Source organism: Falco peregrinus, chromosome 1 (assembly GCF_023634155.1).
Source record: "Falco peregrinus isolate bFalPer1 chromosome 1, bFalPer1.pri, whole genome shotgun sequence".
NCBI lineage: Eukaryota > Metazoa > Chordata > Aves > Falconiformes > Falconidae > Falco > Falco peregrinus.
This window is the reverse complement of record NC_073721.1, coordinates 127,306,336-127,326,215: the sequence shown is the minus strand read 5'-3', so window position 1 is coordinate 127,326,215 and position 19,880 is coordinate 127,306,336. Positions and strand designations below refer to the sequence as shown.

Here is a 19,880-nt window from a genome sequence, read left to right as displayed (position 1 = left end):
GCGTCTGAAATCCTGCGGGAAAGGAGGCAGGAGTGCAACAGGCAGCAAGGCTGACCGTCATACGAGCCATAGAACACCCCGGGGGAGCAGGGCTGTGCTGCCAGCGCTGCTGTGTGGAGTCCCCTGCCCTGGACTGCTCCGCTGGGGCTCACGCCAGCAGGGTGAGGGGCAGCAATATGGTGGGTCTCAGCCCTTGAGGCTTGGTTGGGAAGATGCCCTTGGCTCATGGGTGGCTCGTGGTGGCAGTGGAGGAGAGGTCCCTGGCAAGTGGTGCCCTCCACGGCATTTCACCCCCACTGGCTAGGTAAGGTGGCCAAGAGCCAGCCCTGTGGCGAGCATTTGCTCTCAGAGATGGGGAAATGTTCATGCAAGGGTGTCAGCCGTGGAGAGTGAGCCATTGGGCACCTGGCCTGTGTGCTGTGCTGGAGCTGGGTGTACAGAGCTGCAAACTGTTCCTTCCATCCAAGCTGGAAAGAGGGAGGAGACTGGATGAGGACTGAACTGGTGAGGAGGCTGCTGGTGTATAAAAAAGCCTGCCGCCAGCTGAGTCAACATGAGCCCCGCTAATGCAAAGAGGTTGAAGCATGGATTGGGAGAAACAAGGGCCGTGTTTTCCACAGCTGATGATTTTGGCATGGAAATCACAGGATGCATTTCACGAGGAGGCAGTGCACAGCAACAGGCTTTGCACCTGCCCAGATAACAGCAGCGGGACGCAGGGACAAGCACATCTCAGTGCTGTGGTGCTGAACGAGCAGGCAGTCTGCCGGAGACCCATCCTGCACCGAGACCCGTCCTGTGCCAAGATTGGTCCTGTGCTGCTGCATGTGCAGGCACCCACCAAGCCCCTAACAAGCCACCGGTGTCATCACCCCCTGCCCTTCGTCTGCCTTACCGCTGGCTCAGGGGATGCTCTACCCTGGTTCCCCAGACCCTGCCACAGCATGGTCTCTACTGGTGACTGTCCCACTCCTGGAGCTCCCCTACAGCCAGTGTGCCTCCTGCAGCCCGCCACTGCCCTGCCTGCTGCTCCTGAGCAGCATTCCTGCCCCCCCAGCTCTCCCATGTGGGCCCTGCGCCTTTGGGTGTTGCTGCAGTAACTGCTCCTGCTGCATGCAATTCTGCTCGGGCTCAAGCCTCGGCTTTGAGCGGGATGCCCACAGGAACCACTTCAATGTTTATTAAACACTTAAATGAAGAGAGAAGAAACCACTGCAATTAAAATACTTGGAAACCCTGGGAAATCTTTCGTCTGGACAAACTCCCTCTCTCTCACAGCAGCCAGCAGCAGCCAGCAGCTCTTCTGCACAGCAGCGCTCGGGAGAAGTGACAAACGCTTCACCTCTGCTTTCCCAGAGCAGAAGGGTCACACTGCAAACGCCTTAAAATCGACCAAAGCAAGCGTCACATGCAAAAAATAAACCTTGCTTTGTTTTAGAAATCAAAGTTTCCGTATTTGATCAAGCCTTGCAAGCTGTCAGCTATTTTTTTTCCGTTACCATGCATATCATCTAAGGAGAGTCTGAGCTAATCCAACACTATCTGGGGAACAAAGTCCAGCTGCCTCATCTGGTACCAGCTCCAGCACTCCATCACAGCCAAACGCCGCTTGTCCCTGGTGCCGTCAGCACTGCTGTCCTCATGGCAGCCTGCTCGAGCTGGCGAGGCAGCAGGGACCCTCGCCTCCTGGGCAGCCCTGGCACACTGTGTCTCTGGGCACAGCCTCACGGCTGGCCAGAGGGCTCAGCAGCTCCAGGGGCATGAGATGACTTCAGCTTTCACCTAGTATAGGAATTACTGGCAATGCTAGCTTCCCAGTTATTATTTGATCCAAGATTTTGCAGGCTTCCGTGAAGGATTTCTCCTTGTGCGACTGGACCATTCCATATGCAGCAGGTCCTGCCTGCCTGTCCCTGCTGCAAAAGCCGGCGGCACTGCCCGGGGCTCACTCCCCGCCATGAGGAGCTGTGAGAAGGCTTGGCCCCACCACCACAGCCATCACTGCCCATCTCTGCCCAGCAGCCACCTGCTTGGCTCCAGGTAATGCACAGTGATGGAGGGGATGGAGAGTGTCTCACCTTCTCTAGGGGTTATTCTGGACCAGTCTCAGCTGGCAGGATGGGCCAGTCATGGGGAGCACCTTCTGCTGCATGCTTTGACCCATCTTTCACCCCAAGCAGAGGTTGTGGTGCTGTAACAGGACATGGGACCTCACTGATCAGGCTGGGAAAACGACAGAGGGGAGAGCCCTGGCCCAGGAGGAGAGTTAGCTGTGCGGGTGGGGAAAGTCCTAGAACTGAATACTGCTTGCAATGTGGCTAACAGCAGGTGTAGTCAACCGGGAGGACAGCAGCCCATCTGCCAGAGGAGCAGGTGGGCACAGGATGCCCAGGGCAGCACACGGCCCCGCTTCCCGCTCCTGGCTGGGGCTGCTCTGCCCTGATCCGGCACCGATCCAGCACCCGGCAGGCGCTCGCACCATGTCCCTCGGGGCAGCGATGGGCCCGTGTCCCAGCAAGTACCCAGGCCCAGCAGCTTCATCCTGGATATGCCAGCACCCTTCCCAATTCCAGCCTGTTCCCTCCTGTTGCCATGGCAACCTGTGACCTCACTGAATTCCTTGGAGATCTGCCAGCACTTTCAGTGGAAACACAACTAATTAACACGGTTTTCCTGATGCCCTCCCTGTCTGCAGGGGTTTGGTCACCCCTGGGATGGGGCTGGGGCCAGTTCCTCTGCCGATGTGGGCTGGCAGCTGCCCATGGGCAGCAGGGCTCATGCGCCGCCTCGCAGCCACCTCAGGTCTCACATGTGCCCATCACCCTGGCATCTGACCGACCCAGCACTCCTGGCTGCGGGGAGCCCCCTGGAACATGGGGAACACCAGGGCCCCCCCTGCCCTGCGCAGGCTCCAGCTGCACCATTGCCCAGTTTTCCCAGTTTTGCCCTGCTCGGCACAGCGCACAAGGCCAGGATGGAGGAGAGGGATCGAAGAGTGAGATGAACAATAATAAATGGAGAAACTGGGCCCTCTTCTCTCCCATGTGTGACATCCGCGAGCGGCAGCACAGTTACCAGGGTGCCCTAAGGAGAAGCGGAGGGTGGGAAGGGAGAGGATGGTGTCCAGGGGTGCTGATACCGCTGCACGCCGAGGGACCACCAAGGGGCCTGGGGCACTGGGGTTTGCAGCGTGCAGGGACTGGATCAGCCCCACGCTGCTGGGTGGGGAGGTGCAGGCTGTGCGTGGGGCCGGCCAAGGGGAAGGCCACGAGTGGGGACATCCCACGGTCAGCAACATGCACAGGGCTGGACATGGCGAGTGCTTCCCTGGGGCAGCGGGGGGAGCTGGCACCCGAGGCTGGAGTGGGTTCCTGCAGTGAGTGGAGTGGGTGCCCAGCCGAGCCCAACCTCACGCAGAGCCAGTGCAGGCTGGGGGTCCCACCTGGCCTGGGGGTCCTGCTCAGTCTGGGGCTCACGGCAAGCCAGGGCTTGTGCCAGACCTGGGTTGATCTTTGATAGGGGGCCCTAGAGGTCCCCACTTGGCCCGGGGGTCCTGCTTCACCCAGGAATCCCTGTCCATAGGGTCCTGCTCTGCCCTGGGTGCTGTTAGTCCCAAGGTCTTCCCTGACCTGAGAGTCCCTTTTGGCCTGGGACCCCACATCACCAGGCTCCCATCTGTCCCAGCGGTCCCTCTTGGCCCAGAGGTCTGCCTGTGCCCGGGGGTGTCCCGTGTGTCTGGGGGTGCCCCTTGGCCCGAGGCTCCAGCTGTGGGCAGGATTCTGTGCTGGCCCAGGGCTCTGTCTGTGCCCGGGGGTCCCGCGCGGTGCGGAGCGGCGGCCGGTGGGGCGGGAGCCGCCGGCATCCCGCGGCCCGGGGGGGCGGCCCCGGGGAGCGCGGCGCGGCCGCCCCCGCAGCCGGGCGGCAGGGCAGGGCCAGCCCCGCCGCGGAGCGGAGCGGCACGGCTCGGGCCGGCGCTGACGGGCTCCCGGTGCCGCCGGCGGCTCCGGCATCACATGACTCGCCCGTCTGCGGGAGACGCGGCTCCGGGACGCGGCGCTCCCCCGGCAGAGCCGCCGCCGCCGGCGCCGCGGGAGGCGAGCGCTGCGCGGGCAGGGCCCCGGGGCTCGGCCGCGGCATGAGCCGCCGCGGCGGCCGCCGGCTCTCCGGGGGCAGCGGGCGCCGCTGATGCGGGCGCGGGGGCTGCGGCTGCTCGCCAGGGACCCGCCCGCCGGCCGCCCGGCGGGGACCATGTGAGGAGCTGGCGGTGCCCACCAAGATGCAGAAGGGGATGCGGCTCAATGACGGGCACGTCACCTACCTGGGGCTGCTGGCGAAGAAGGACGGCGCCAGGAAGGGCTACCTGAGCAAGCGGAGCTCCGACAACACAAAATGGCACACCAAGTGGTTCGCGCTGCTGCAGAACATGCTCTTCTACTTCGAGACCGACTCCAGCTCCCGGCCCTCGGGGCTCTACCTGCTCGAGGGCTGCGTCTGCGACCGGGCGCCCTCCCCCAAGCCCTCCCTCTCGGCCAAGGACTCCCTGGAAAAGCAGGTGGGCGCGACGGGGGGGCCCGGGGCCGGCGCCCCCCGCCCTGCCCCGGCCGCCCTCGGAGGGGGAGGATGCCCCGGCCCCCGCTGCCGGGGGCTCCCGCCGCCGCGGAGCGGCCCTGCCCGGCGCCCGGGACCTGCCCCACGCGTGACCGGGGCGGGGGATGAGACTGGGCTGTGCCGGGGGAGGGGGGATGCTCCCCGGGGTTGCAGTGCCGGGCCCCCCGCCGCGCTGCCAGCGCACCCCGGGGCAGCGGGTGAGTTCATTATGGGGGTGCCGGGCTGTGCCCGGAGCCGGCCCCGGTCGTCCCCCCCCCGCGGCTAATTAGCCGCCGGTATTGGCGGCGGGGCTGCGGCGCAGGGCGCCCCCCGGCGGCCGCGGGCCGCGCTTTGCGCAGCAGAGCCCCGCGCCCCACGCGTGTCCGCGGTGCGGCCCCCCGTCCCCGCCGAGGCTTCGGGGCAGCGGCCCCGGCGAGGCGTGGAGGGGCCCGCGGCCCCCCGGGGCTCCCATGGGGTTGCTCTGTCCACGCTGTGGCTTGGCCGCTTAGCTTTGCTCTATCCCAAGCCGACGCAGCCCCCCCTCCGTGAGCACCCCGTGGGGTCTGCCAGGGGGTGGGGGGCACACACTCAGCCGCGGCGCTGGATGCTGGGTGCTCAGCGTGGCGGGGGGGCACAGGGTCTTGCTTGCGGGTGGATTTCACCCCGTTCCCACTCCCCACACGTGCAGTGCATGCTCCTGGCGTGGGTGGAAATGCCACGCACCCCCTACACCCTGGGCAGTGGGGAGAAGCGGAACCGGGGCCCCGCATGGCACATGCAGGGCTGGTAGTTGGGTGCAGTGCTCCTCGCCAGATGCTCATGGCTGCGGGTGGCACAGCACTGAAAGAGTAAATTGCGAGGCCCTGGGAGAATCTGGGTGCCCCCCAGGTCCCCAGCAGGGAGATGGGCCTGGGGGTGGGTGTCTCTCCCCCAGCTACGCCTTTCACAGGTGGGCAGCACGGCACCCAGCAGCGTGGCACCCAGCAGCGTGGCACGCAGCAGTGCAGCGTGCGGTGCTGGCAACCTCTGGGTTGTTTGTCTGGTGTTTGCTGGAGCTGGGGGTGCATCTGAGCAGCCAGGTGGGGAGAAGGGGTCGGTGCTGGGTAGGGGGGGAGGAAGGACTGGCTTCAGGCTGGGAGTGCACATCCCTGTCCATCACTGCCGTAGCTTCCAAATCTACCTCCGGTCTCACGGATGCGGACGGGAGCCTGTTGCGGTTGAATTCACCGCACACCTGGTTGGGTGCCCGTGTGGCAGGGGGCACTGGGAAGCCCCTCGCGAGGAGGAGCTGGGGTGGTTTTCCCGGTGCTGGCAGCTCAGGCTGGGTGCTCGCAGGAGGCACCGAGCATCTTGGGTCCAGCTCTGCAGGTCTTGCATAATTTCTGCCTAAGCAGCCTTCCAGAGAGGTGGTGGTGAGCGCTGCCAGCAGACTGCGGGACAGGCCCCGGTGGGCACCCGCCGGGGGCAAGGGGCAGCCTGGAAGGAAGGAAGGAAGCCCCTTAATTGCCTCTGGCTAATCATGGCATGCTTAGCGCTCCAGAAAGCCCTGCCACAAGAGCCAGGCAGTGCAGCACCACCGCTCTGTGGCACGTCTCCTCGCTCCCAGCAGGGATCACGGGAGTATTTCCCTGTTCAGATGAAAATCCCGTTTTTTTGCAACAGCTGTGCCTCCTCGCAATCCTGGGTCTTGCACAGGAGTAGCCTCCTGTGTATGGCACGGTCGGCTGTAGCAGCAAGGAAGGGTCTGTGGCTGCAAGGGGGTCACGCCGCTGTCCTGTTTTGTCAGCTGTGTCCTTTTAGGTAGCAGCGTAATAGATGTTGTTGCACGTTCCTGGTTCGGCTTCAGCCGAGCTTGCCAGCCAGGTTTAAAGCAAGCTGGCTTACCAGGTTCTGACTCCTGGTGTCTGTGCAGGAGGGATTTTCCACCAGGTAAACATCAAGGGGAGGATGGCACAGCCCCTTTCCAGTTCAAAATGCACCTGGAAGATCTGCCCTCACTGTAAGCGAGGGTCCGCTGCCACAGCACAGTGGGATCCTGCCACACCAGATATTTACGGGGCCACTGATTGGCACCGATTTACCAAGGTTTAGCGTCTGGCTTGTAATTTTGTATAATTCATTACGACAAATATAAATGAAAGTGCTCAAGCACTTGAATGCCCACTGCTTTGCAAACTAATTAATGGCATTACCAGATGAGATAAGCAGCAGAATATTTATGGTGCAGATCTGCAGCATGGGCTGTGCAGGAGGGCGAAAGCAAGCAAATGGCATGCAAAGCCAGCAGGTCTCTGGGTGGAAGGTGTCAGAGTTCTGCAAACCAGATAAAACGTTTTCTTCCAGCTCACCTGGTACCGAGCCATGTTCAGTGGCTTTGAAAGGAAGGTGCCGAGGAAATTTCTAGCATTGCCTGTGATCACCATTAATTGTTTTCTGAGGGCATTTATCTATCCGGGCAGTTACAACTGGAGCTATGAGGACAATATTCCCTGCAGCAGAGGAGTTTCTGGTTTAGATTCCGTCTTCACGGGAGTAAAGCCTGAAAGGTTTCAAATTCTCCACAAAGGAGAAATTTTAAAACGTGGGTCTTTCAAAAACCCCTCTTTTTTAAAGTTCACATATGTTTTTGTGGTGGGGGATTTTTTTGCTGGGAATGCAGTGTATTTTTAGCATAGAGTGCATGCGAGGATAAAGGAGCAAAGTTCTTTGAAAAACAAACACCGAAGAGGGGATTTGGATACCTCTGGAAACTTTCTTTTCTCTTTTTGTTATGTTTTTCCGCAAATGAAATTTTCTTCAAACCAGTTTGGTTTGGAAGATATTTTATTGTTGGGTAGGCTTCAGGCTGTGGCCCGGAGGAGGGGTCTGCTGCCTCACTCGGTGCGGGAGGTTGGCGTTTGGGCTGTGCGGGGCCGTGGTGCCAGTGGCGCGATGGACGAGTGCCCAGTGATGCTGGGGCGAGGCGTCGGTGGGGGGGTGAACCCTCTCTTTTATTCTGCTCTGGTGTCTGGGTCATGCCACCTCCTGGGACCTGCTGTTACCCCACGGGTGAGGATGCTGGGATGTGCTTTCAGGTGATCACATCTCCTGCCCCTTGGTGGAAGGGCCTATGAGAGACCCCCAAGTCCATGCTGTGTTGTAGGGGAGGGCGGGCAGGACATGGGGTGCCCCGGCTGGAACTGCACGGTGGGGGGCATAGACAAAGTGAGATCCCGGCTGAGGAGCTGAGCAGGTGTGGAGGTCTGGAGCTGATCCATCCCTGACCTCGAGGCTGTGTGCCCAGGGCTGGGAAGGGCCTGCGCTGAGTGAGGGCTCTCCATCACACGTCAGTCAGGCAGTGGGTTCACTCTGTGGATCCAGCCTTGAGTTGGATTTGCAGACCCGTACTCCGGTGCCGTTCTTAACCAGCAACCCTCTGGGTCTCGGATGAGAGCCAACGTGGTGCTGAGTCAAGTGGTAGCGCTGTGTGAAACCCTTGACTTGAAACTCAGAAGCTCTCTGGAGCTGTGAGTCTTTTTTTTTCCCCAAAGCCTAGGCTGCCTTTGTGAACACAGAGCCTATAGCTGGAGATTTTCTTCCCTAGCTCTGCAGCCTCTGCCAGCGATGGGTGTAACATTTATTGTCTGTGCTGTCAGGGGGCAGAGGAGGCTCAAGGAAGCATTTTGTACCCTGATGCAAGGCTGAGGACGAGCGGTCAGTGGGTGGGCATGTGTGGCTGTGGTTTCCCAGTGGGATGGGAGAAGGCTTGTGGAAACGGTCCCCACCAGCACTTCAGGGAAAGTTTTTCTTCCATCTCCCTGAAATGCGTCTGGCCCCGGTCCTGCTGGTTTCCCTGCACAGCGAAGGAGGGCATGGGAAGGCCACATGTCTTCTCAGCACCAGCAGCACAAAGAGTAGCAGGTGTCGAGCTGAAACAAAGCTCAGTCACTGAGAGCACCCTGTCCCTGGCACCCATCCCTGAGACACTGGAATAGCTGGAGGGTAGCGGAGCTGGAGGTACTTGGGTGCTTCGGGGATGCCTGCCCTCGCAGTGTGTTGGGTGCTGGCAGCTCTGGCTCTCTCGGGTGCCCCGCTGATGAAGCCATCCCTGGCAGCAGGAGAGGTTGGGCAGCTTCCTGGTGCAGCAGCATGGGCCACGGGATCCGTCTGTGCCTGTCCCGGCACAGGGAGCTCACCTGGGCAGAGCTCCCGGTACCCTCAGAAAGGGCTGCTATGGGTGAGCCAGGGACAGACAGCATCTCGCTCTGCCGGGGGGACTGGACAGGTGCCTGCTGCTGGTCCCTCTGCAGAAGAAGGTGGGATGGCCCTGCCAGAGCAGCCAGGCATTTGCCCAGATCTTCTCCTCTGGCATTAGATGCGAGTGCCTTTGCTGGGTGCTGCCATCCCAGCCCCTATGGTGAGCAATATGTGCCCCCTGGGACCCCCTGGCTCTTTCCAGCAAGGGCCAGGGGAGCCGCAGATGATGAGTTCTCCTCCTGGGCACGTCTGTTAGGTGCCCAGCTGGCCGGGGTTATCTGGCCCATGGGCTCTAGGTGAGTGGGAGCAGCAGCAGAGGACCCACAAGTGGCTTTGAACATGGTCCCAAACTGAGGCAGGCAGGGAAGGGCTCAGAGCAGCGTGTGGCTCCAGTCACGGTGGCAGGAGGGGATGGATCCTGCCTGCAGAGCAGCTTCCGGCCAGGGCAAGCAGGGTGTCCATGGACACCCTGAGCAGGGCTGCCCACAGCCTGGGCACCCTGTGCTCCACTCTGGGCATGCAGGGCATTGGGGCAAGGATGCTCCTGCACAGGGTGTGGGGCGGCCGCCCACCCGCTGGAGCCCAGCACAGAGGCAGCAAAGCAAAATCAGCAGGTTGGTATGACAGGGCTGCCTAGAGACAGCGAGTGATCCCCGTGCCGCACGGAAATCCTGCGTTAACCGTGCATCCAGCCGCAGCTGAGCCGGTGCAAAACATGCTTTGCACAGGCGGGTAACGCGCTTCTTGTCTTCTAGAAAAGTCTGTTTTTTCTTCGGGGTATCTGTCTGAGTGTGCTGCTGCCTGATCGCTGTCTTTCTGATTATTCACATGATGCGTATTCAAAGGACAGGATCATGTGGTGTGATCTGTGTGACTGATGGCAACGGAGCGATTACAGCTGAGGCTGAGCGCAGGACACCTTGCCTCTGTGGGAGCGGGCTTTGTCATAGGATGAAAAACTATTCCCCAGATTTGTCATATAAATCCAAACAAGGCAAGTTTGGGAAAACATAGCCTTCTTACAGATGTTCCGTGAACAAAGGAGCTAAAGTCATGTAATGAACTGTTCCCCCAGCATTACGCACGGTGTGAGCGGGCAGGGGTGCTGGGCAGGATGCAGCCGGGAGCCGTGGCTGAAGTTGTGCTCGTCGCTGTTGCCAAGGGCTGGTCCGTGCTGGGCAAACCCATGTTTGCAGGACTCGTGACCCAAGCAGGGTGCATACATTAAACATGCTCATCCACCGCTGGTGGTTGGGGCTGTGGGTTTTATAAACATCTACAAATGTTTTTCCAAAAGGCTGAGATCCCCCATAGCCAAGAGCTGCCTTTTGCACGTCATCACGAGTGCAAAGCACGTGGCCCTGCACAGCCCCGGAGGTTGTGAACAGTGGCAAGGAACATCGGGGTATCACGTGCTCAGCAGTAAATACCTGTCTGTCCCGAGCCCCAGCACAGTGTCAAACACCTTCCTGAGGTTTTCCATATTCGGAGTTCAGTTTAGCATCAATGTGTCAGGAATTTGAGCTCCAGCTTCCACAGTGCACAGCTAGGGGTGTGAGCAGCAGCCCCCTCTGAGGCAGCGGGAATTGTGCCAGAGGAGCTGTTGGTTGTTGGGCTGTTGAGAATAAGTGGGTCTGTGCATCCAAACCCTTGAGTTGTAGTAAAACAGGTATTGGAATATTTTGGTTGCTAAAGATCACGAGTCAGTACTGGTTAGTTTGTGATAAAGCAAAATAGCTGACAGCATTTTTACTTGTAAAACAAAAAATGTGAAAAAAGAAAATGGTATTGAAAAGTTTAAAAGGACATTTTTCAATATAGTTTTGTTTTTTTATGTATGGACCACCTCTGATTAAGAGATCTCTTGGCTTAAGATGTTTGGCTCTTCCCGTCAGCTTAATTAGCCTTGATTTGCTCAATTGGGTCTTTGCCATGACAGCTGGCCTGTTGGATTGTCCTGTTGGATTTTTAAAAACTTCAATATTTTTTCCCTGGACTTGTGTACTTTTAGCCAGGCTTTCCGCAATGAGCTGAACGTGGCAGTAACTCAGCCTTCATACCAGCAGTGCAGAATTTATGTGCAATCTGATTTTTTTGAACTTAAATCACAATTTGTAAACCTAAACCTGAAATACTCAGAAATTTGCAGATTATCCTACTGATTCTTGTCTTTTAAACGTGATGCGTCTGTCACCTTTCACACATTCTCACCCAACAGATTCATGAAGTCTGCTAAAGAAGCAGAAAGGACAGAGACCTTCCCCCAGCCCAGCCCTGCTGGCTCAGCAGCCTCAGATACACTTTCTCAGCTGCGCACACACTTTTTGCAGATTTATTGCAAATAAGAAGGCGCAGTCATTATGGCAATGGTCATACTCATATATAAAGTCTGGCCAAGGTATGAATGTCTGGTACACCCAGGGTTAGGACTTTGGTGTAATGCTTGTTTCTTTATTAATTACTGTATAGAGGGATGCCAAGGCTGTATTTCCAAGCTGTTTGGGGGCGAGGGGGCTGCTGATGGTGCCAGTACCACGCAGGCATTGCTGATACCACGTAGGCATCGCCTGTGCCACGCAGGCTTGCCTGCATGCCTGTCTGCCAGCATCGCTGGATGATGTGCCAGAGAGGGGAAAATTTGATTTGATTTTATGTTTTTTTTTACAAATGTTTCTGCTCAAGACTTAGGGTGGGATTCACATGGGGTGAAGCCCCCCTGCTGCAGGAGGTCCCCTGCCTGCTCATGGGCGTGGGGCTTCAAAGCCCATCCAACATGGCTGATGCTTAGCCCCAGTGCCTGTGCATGAGCAACCTTACAGTCCGTCCTGAAGCAGAGGAGAGAAATTGCAACCTCTGGGATTTTTTCTTATTTTCAGCAAGCAAATGAGCTGCCTGACCACCCATCTCCTCCTCTGCATCCCAGGTCCTGTCTTCCCAGAGCAGATGGTATGTAGGTCAGGGAAGTTAAAAGCTGCCATTGCTGGCTGTGGATTTTTAGACTCATCCATCCAGAGCAGGAAAATTCTCCTCCCTTGCCCTTTATGTCAGCTGCAATAACCATCAGCTTCATGAACAGGCGGCCGCATACCTATCTGCTATGGGTGGATGGAGGGCAGGCGGGTCCCCGGCACGGCGGGGAGCATCCCCATTACAGAGGGATGGCGAGGGGCATCTGCCGTGGGGTGGAAAGGCCCCTGTGACGGCACAACAAAACCACTTTGTACAGGAAAGGGCGACGGTCACCGCTTCTTCACAGGTGGCATTGCTGGGGGTGTTTCTGCCTTCATCCCCCTGCTCTTGCACAGGCCCCTTCAGCAGACCCAGGCACCAGCAGTGAGCACCGTGGCTCTGCAGGACAAGCACCTGGCCACATCGGTCGTGGCATCCAGAGCAGTCTGGCAAGTTGCTCAGGCTAAAAAACGCCCTGCCTCAAATTTTGAAAAATGCTGGAATACGTTGTTTTTTTGTTTTCGAAATAACACATTGTTTTAAAGCCTATTTGAATTTCTTTATCTGCTGACTTAAGAGAAAGTAAGAAGCAAAGTAAAACCTTTCAGGAGCTTAGCTGGACCAGCAGCAGCACATTGGCTTGTGGCAGGCCTGGCTCTGCTTCACCCTTCTCTGCCTTTACTCTGATAAACTGGAAAATTTGCTGTTTCTTCCCTGGAGCCGTGGTGTCGGTGCCACCCAAGGCTCCTGTGGCACCAGCCCTTTGCTCCCTCTGGCCCCTGAGCCAGCAGCTGGGCACTGGTGGGGTCTGCATGGGCAGAGGGGGATGGCACAGGCCATCCGGGCGTTGGGGAACCGAAGCCCTGGCGCATGGGGAGCGGGAGGTCTGGGCAGCGCTCCCCAGGGAGCAGTGGGGACACGGCGGGGATGCCGGTGCTGCTGCTGGCGTGCTGTGCCGGGAGCCCTGTGGGGAGCCCAGCTCCCTGTGGCTGCGGAGCCCCTGGGGAGCTCACCAGCTTCCCTTAAACATCGCTGCAGAAGCAGCACGTGGCATCTTGTTGTGGCTGTGGGACATGGGGATCTGTGTCCCAGCGAGACCCCAGTGTGGGAACCCCCCAAAGCACTACGGCAAACGCGCTCTCTGTAATCATCTTGTTGGCTTTTATTGAGGATGTGGAGGATGGAGGAGCGAGCATCGCAGCCGCGGTGGGTAGGAATGGGCATCAGAGGGACACAGGCAGGGAAGTGGGCAGAGTCCTGCATCTTGGGCTGTGCAGGGTCCTGCATCTTGGGATTGCCGGGGACCCACATCCTGCAGCGCACAGGGACCCATGTCCTGGGTGGCAGGAACCACGTCGGGGGGTGCGCACACAGGAGGTTTTGCTGCTGCGGCACTGGGAGTGGCAGGGGGCAGAGCTGTCACTGCGCTAACGGTGCCAGCCCAGGGACAGCAGACATGCGGGAGGACATTTCTGGGGAGATAGTCCCTGCACATTAATCACTCGGGTAGTCTCCTTCATTAATTCGAAGTCATTTGTTGAGGTTCTGGAAGCAGAAATAGCTCCTGAGCAGCATTCTGCTATTGTACTCTGAGCAAAAATAGCCAAGCTGGCGCTGGGGATCTTTAGCAGGAAAAGTGACAGAGGGAGCGGAGTTTGGGGAGTGGGCTTGGGGGGCTGTGGCTGTGGTGGGTGCTGGGCCAGGTCCCTCCCGGCTGGGCCACCCTTGAGCAGAGCCCTGGGGACACACTGGCTGGGGCACCCCAAGAGCAACCGCTGGCAATGGGCTTTGAGCTGCTGGCTGCTGTGGGGATCCTGGAGACCCCTGCCCATGCTGGCATTGCCTGGCCCTGTCCTGCCTGCACCTCTCAAGCTGCGAGTGCCTGATGCTGTGCACAACAGTACTGGGTGTCCAGGTATGGGACTTTGCTGAACTACCTGCTGGAGCTGAAGTTCTCCATGCCTTGGGCTGCCTCCCATTGAATTACTGTGAAATGTTGGGGTTACGTGCTTCTGAGGCTGAGGCTGAAGCAAAAGACATTGTTTGCCTCCACTGAGGAACATTTGCATAACCCTGCGAGCCTGGGCAGCTCGGGGTCTGCGGGATGAATTCAGCTCCTGGTGCTGCTGGGGGTGCACCACCTTCCCCCTGTGAAAAGCTGGAGCAAATAGATTGCATCTGCTGTTTGCCAGGAGGCAGAGTGAGAGGTGGTTTAAGAGGGGTCAGTGCCTCCGTGGCTGTGAGTTCATGTGGTCTTCAAATGAGCAAAAGATGGGTGTGAGAAGCAGCAAATGGAAGCTGCTGGGTACTTGGTGCCCTGCGCTGGGCAGGGGTGGCCCAGCAGCTGGAACTGCCCCAGAGAAGCTGGGCATGGGTGATGCTGGAGGCAGGGGCCAATCCTGCCGCCCCCTGCTCTGGTCCTGTCTGTGGGTCTGTCCCATGGCTCGGCCATGCCCCCAAGCCACAGCCCCCACCACAGTGAGCAGCGCTGGAAACGCTCCCGGGCTGTCAGGTTGGATGTGTCACTGTGATAACAGAGAAGGATCGTAATTTAGGCGGAGATAAAAGGTGGTGGGAGTTTTATTATTCAAATATAAAACAACTTCCTCCTTTTAAGCACACTGCACTTCCTGGGTATTGTATGGGGATAAATTGGATTGACACGGGGAGCTGCTGTGTGTGTGCTCACAGGAACCAGCTTTTACTTGCGTGTGGAGCAGCGGTTGGGACCAAACTGTCCCGGCCATGGCCCCGCAGCAGCTGCCAGAGCTGCCTCTGGCCACGGTGGGAACATTTCAGCCCCACATCATCCAGCTCCGCTGCTGACACCATTGAAACTGTCATTTGCAAAACCTTGCTGGGTTTAAGTTAGATGAGCCAGGAGCCATCTGGCAGAGCAATTTGGGTGCTGCTGTTGGAGGTGCCTCCGTGGGCAAAGCAGGAGAGGCGGCGTGGGCAGGATGGGTGCCTGTCCCGCGTCCCTGCCCTGCTCCCTGCCACCCTGATTTTAAAATGTGACAAGTCCTGAAGCTGTATGAGGTGCTGCTTTCCTGGAGGGCCCTGGTGAGGGTCAGGCATGATGCCTGTGGGTGCAGGGCTCTGAACAGGTCTGTTCGCCCATGGGAGCACACACGGGTGCTGCATCATCCCCAAGGCACCCGCAACGCCTGGGAAGGGTGGTCCAGGGCTCGCTGTCCCACCCCCAGGGACTGGTTTGGGGGAGCCACGGAGGCATCGCCCCATGTTCCAGGTCCATGGGGACTCAGCTGAGCACTGGCTGGTGGCAGCGGTGGACTGTGGCATGCTGAATGTACAGTTTGTCCCCGCAACACCGGGTGCTCACGGGGGCACTGGGACTGAGAAGGGGCTTTCCCACCCCTCAAGTCCCTGTGGCCAGGACACTGGGGCTGGCGGGGCGAGTGCTTGGCAGTGCCCTGGCACGGCTGGTGATATTCCTGAGTCGGTGTTTTAAGGGGGAGGATTTCCAGACTTGCCAATCTGATGAGCTCTTTTTAATGCTGTTTGCAGGGGAAGGGATGTAAGAGAGATGGGCATAAAGCAGAGGTGCGTAACTACCACAGTTTTAGAGACCAAAAATTTCTGGTGAATTTTCTATCGGAGATATCTTGCTGCCAGTAAAAGCCTTCGGAGGTGGGAGGGAGAAGGGGGGTGAGAAGCAAAGGACTGTGGAGCTGCTGCAGCTCCAGATGTGTTGCACAGACAGAGACAAGCAGCAGCCCAGCTGCCAGGAGCTCTCGCCAGCCTGGCTATGGTGGGTCAGGGAAGTGGGGGAGATGGATGATGGCATGTTTTACCATGGAGATGACTCCACAAGGAGAAAAGTTGTCTGTAGGATCAGCAATAAAAAGATATTCCGGGTAAAGGATCCTGGGCAGAGATAAAAGGGATGCAAGAGACGCATCTTGAACAGGGTCACAGCAACAAGCAGTTGCCCCCCAAAAGGCAATAGAGCTATTTCTAAAGGAGGGCTCTGGCGTGGCCCCAGGGCAGTGTAGGGTCCCCGCCACACCCCAACCCCCCACCCTCCTCCTCTGCAGGACCCCAGTGGGCTGGGTGAGCTCAGAGGGTGTTCCTCAGGCTGTCACCCGATGAGAGACGAGCCTTAGGTGGGCATGGTACTAGGTCAGGGAGCTGGGTCTCCATCCGTCTGTGCTGCCTGCATTGGCATCACCTGGGAACGGTGACTGGCTTCATCTCAGCTCCCTGCATCCCAGTTTCACTGAAAGCATCCTGCATCCATCTCCTTAACACCCCTGGGCTTGATTAGGGATGGGCAGGGGAAGAGATAAAGATGCCTGGGGAGGACGAGGACAGGGGAGAGCTGGGAGGGGTAGGGATGGGAGATGTAGCCCTATTTTGGGGCAGCATGGTGAGCAGTACCCCTGCTGTTCAACACAGAGGCAGTGATGGTGCTGGGCCACCCGGCTGTGCTGGATGAGTGCTAGCCTTGCCCCTGTGCAACACCCCACTGCCCATTCCTGCCTGCAGACCGGCATAGGGGCAGGTTCCCATGGGAGCTCCTGCCTGTGTTGTGGTGCCTGTCTGCATTTTCATGGCATGCCAGGGTCTGTGGTTGCAGCCGGCTCCTGCCTGCCATTCCGGGGAGCAGGGGTGCATGCCAGGGAGCAAGCGGCGGGTTGGGTTTGGTTGTTATTTTTTTTGCCAAGATACCTGTTAATTCAGATCCCTCATTAAACCTAACAGAGGAGCAGATAATGTCAGGATGAGCTTTTTCTAGTGGGTTTCATTTTAGCCCAGTTATTCTGGGCAGTATCCGGCATTGCAGCGTGGTACCTGTTTCCTAGGAGACTGCAGGAAAGCACAGGAGCAGCACAAACTCCAGCCGACGCGGGCTGCCACCGCACACAATTAGCACAAATACTGTAAATGTCAAGGGAGGCTAAATATAGCCCTGCGCTGAGCCCTGGTACACCGTTGCCCATTAGAGCCTCCTGGCTCGAGCGATGCGAGCACGTGGGACCGGGGCTCTGCTCAGCATCAAGCCCCAGGCAGCAGCAGGGCTTCATTTCGCTGCCTGAGGATGCTCACTGCCTGCACAGGCAGGGATGCAGGCAGCATCCAGCTAAACATCCTTGCTCCTTTCCCGGGGTTAGGATTGTCCCCGAGGTGATTGCTGCAGGATCAGGCCGGCAGCCCCCTGGGCTTTGCTGGTTTGAGGTTTAGCTGAAGCCGGGTGTTTGCCCAGCGGGATTTCCCCTCGGAGCATTTCTCTGCCCTGCCCTCGCCCATGGCACAGCTGCGCTGCCTCAATGGCAAGGGGCAGCTCTTCCCTGAGTGCTGAGGGCAGCACATCTCAGCTGTGCTCCTGGTGTTTGAAAATGTGGGGTTTTTTTAAAAAATTAAGCAACTTGTGGTGGATCATAAAGCGCTTTTCTAATGGCCCTGTCAAGTAAGGGGTAACCTTGCCCTGTGTTTGCTCCCACAGCATTATTTTACTGTTAATTTCAACCATGAGAACCAGAAGACCCTGGAGCTGAGGACCGAGGATGCCAAGGACTGTGACGAGTGGGTGGCAGCCATCGCTCACGCCAGGTACCACCCTCCACCAGCACAGCCCGGGGGTGAGGGGTGTCGAAGGGGCAGCTGTGCCCAAGGGCAGCTGCAGGGAGCTGCAGGCAGGGAGCTGTTGAGCTGGGCACGGCCGGCGGGCAGAGCAAAGCGCTTTTAGTCACCAGCTCTGTGTTGGGGACCCTTGTGCTGAGAAGCAGGCTGCATTTGGATGTCCCTGCTTGCCCATCCGCATCCCCATCCCCGTCCCCATCCCTATCCCCATCCCCATCCCACGTGGGGTGGCCACCCCAGCAGGCTGGCACTGCCTGTCCCAGCCTGGTGGCAGAGGGATGCCCGATTCACCGACAGGTTCAAAGACTGTTGGGAAGGGTTTTGTCTGGAATAGCAAAAACAGTCAGAGAGAGATTTTTCCAAGCTTGTGTTTCTGTGGCTTGGGAATGCTGGCACATCCCACCTGCCCAGGGGAGCCAGCATGGCACAGCCACGTGTCTGGTGAAGGAGGGTGCCAGGCTGGCAGCGAGGAGTGGGAGGCGGTGAGTGTTGTATGCAGGAGATCAGAGAAATATCTGCTGCAGCACCTTAACGAGAGCAGGTGCTCATAAGAGCTTGTGTCACAAACGTCCTTGTTGTTAAACTTTTGGGACCTGGTAGGTGAGAGGGGCTTGGCCATGGGTGTTTGGTGGGTGGTTTTTTGTCTTCTACCGTTTCCTTAAAATTTGCATTGTCTTTTCTGTTTGCACCCTCGCGGGGAACCCGATTCCTCTCCAAATCAGTCAGTTCTGAGTAGCAGCATCCCAAACTGCAAGAACTGCCTCCTGGTTCACTCACCCTGTGGGTACCCTAAGCCAGAGGGGCAAGGGCAGCATGTAGGACCCAAGAAGGTGAACAACCCCCCCAGCAAACCACAGCGTGCAGACACTTCATTTTATGTGCACATCCCGGGGGGAACGTATGGCAGTGGGACCACAGGAGGAGGGATAGTCATGGCCTTGTCTGCCTGCAGCTACAGGAACCTGGCGACGGAGCACGAGGCGCTGATGCAGAAGTACCTCCATCTCCTGCAGATTGTGGAAACGGAGAAGACCGTTGCCAAGCAACTCCGCCAGCAGATCGAGGACGGGGAGATCGAGATTGAGCGCCTGAAGGCCGAGGTGAAGAGCCCGGCATCGCCCCGTGGATGCACTGCCACTCACTGGGGTGACCCACGGGCTGCGGGCGGCATCACTGCGCTGGCAGGAACTGGGGGATGTCGCGGCTGCTGTATTTATACTTGTTTTCATGACACCAGGCTGGCCCTTCCCTTGCAGAGAGGGGTGAGGGCATCGCCTCTGTTGGAGGTTTCTCTTGCAGGAGCTGTGCAGCGGGCGGCTGTGGCTATGCCGTCCTGATATCTGGGTAGGGGTGGACACTCCTTATCTCACCAATTTGCTGTCCTTATTTTCAGCCTCGATACTTTGATTAGACGCCCTCAGCGTGCTGCATGCTTGGTGGTAACATCTGCCAGGTGGTGCAAAGTGAAAGGAGCCGCTGAAAAAGGGAAGGAGCCTGTGCCAGGTGCAAGCTGCATAACCTGAGCACAGCAGGGAATTTACATGCACGGTGCTATAAACAAAAGGGACGCTGCAGTAAGAAGTTCAGTGGGAGTGGCCCCTAAAACCTGCTGCCCGTAGCTTGTCCCAGAAGCTCTCACAGCAGTTTGCTGCTCAGTAGTTTGCAGCATTGGGCTGTCGGAAGGGTGACACGACACGGGTTGCGGCAGACAAAGCAACAAAATGCAAAAATGACTCAGCAGGCGGTGCCGAGGGAAGCTGGCATCTCTGAGGCACCCAGGAGGCAGATGCTTGGAGGTGTGGGTATGCCCTGCGCTGCCTGGCCCCCCCGTTGCAGGGCTGCAGCCAGCCCGAGGTACCCTCTCACCGCCTGGGCGGTGGTGCTGCTGGTGCAGGCGAGTGGGGGGCACCCCAGGGCCAGTGCTGGCCCCGTCCTCGTGCCTGGCAGGGAGAGTCAGGCAGCGGCTTCATGGTGGAGGCAGCTGGGAGCATGTCCTACTGCCTGCTGGGCTGAGACGTTGACCCTGAATCAGTCAAAATCTCAACATTGCCACGGAGGAGGCAGCTGGAGAGGCAGTGAGGGTGAGAGCGGTACGGCACATCCTTATGGTGGCCTTTTCCTGAAATGTGGAATTTTCGAGTTAAAAAGCGCAGGTTAGTTGTCCCTGACCATGAGTCAGGGCATGCTGAAGGCTGCTTTTTGTCTTGGAGGAGGAGACAGCTGTTTTGGCACTGCTGGATTTGTGCTCTCCAACAGAACAGGATCAGCCTCAAACAGCCTCAGCTGCAGCCCGCGGCCCCGGCTGGGTGGGGGGTTTCCCCTGGGACCCTGGTCTGGCGCTGGCTGGGAGCTCCCCCGGCCCGGTCCAGCCTCCAGGTCAGGGAAAGCTCTGCTCCCCTGGGAGTGCGGCCAGCGTAAGGGGCAGGGGAGGTGAGCGGTGGCAGCGGGGCCATGAGCACCTGATGAGCCTTCGGTCAGGGGCGGTGGGAGATGTGGTGTGAACC

General features: G+C 58.5%; 1 protein-coding gene across 3 annotated transcripts in view; it reads left to right on the top strand.

Annotated features, from left to right (window-relative positions):
* Positions 1 to 3,936: 3,936 nt before the first annotated feature.
* Positions 3,937 to 19,880, top strand: part of RASGRF1 (Ras protein specific guanine nucleotide releasing factor 1) — a 41,862-nt gene continuing 25,918 nt past the window's right edge. For 2 of the 3 annotated variants that reach the window (XM_027789559.2, XM_027789558.2), the window contains exons 1-3: positions 3,938 to 4,552; positions 17,240 to 17,346; positions 18,329 to 18,476. In XM_027789559.2, coding sequence (XP_027645360.1) covers positions 4,277 to 4,552; positions 17,240 to 17,346; positions 18,329 to 18,476 — 531 coding nt within the window. In that variant the 5' untranslated portion in view covers positions 3,938 to 4,276. Of the gene's footprint in view, positions 4,553 to 17,239; positions 17,347 to 18,328; positions 18,477 to 19,880 lie in introns of all 3 variants that reach the window. The other variant, XM_005239415.3, reaches the window with a different exon arrangement.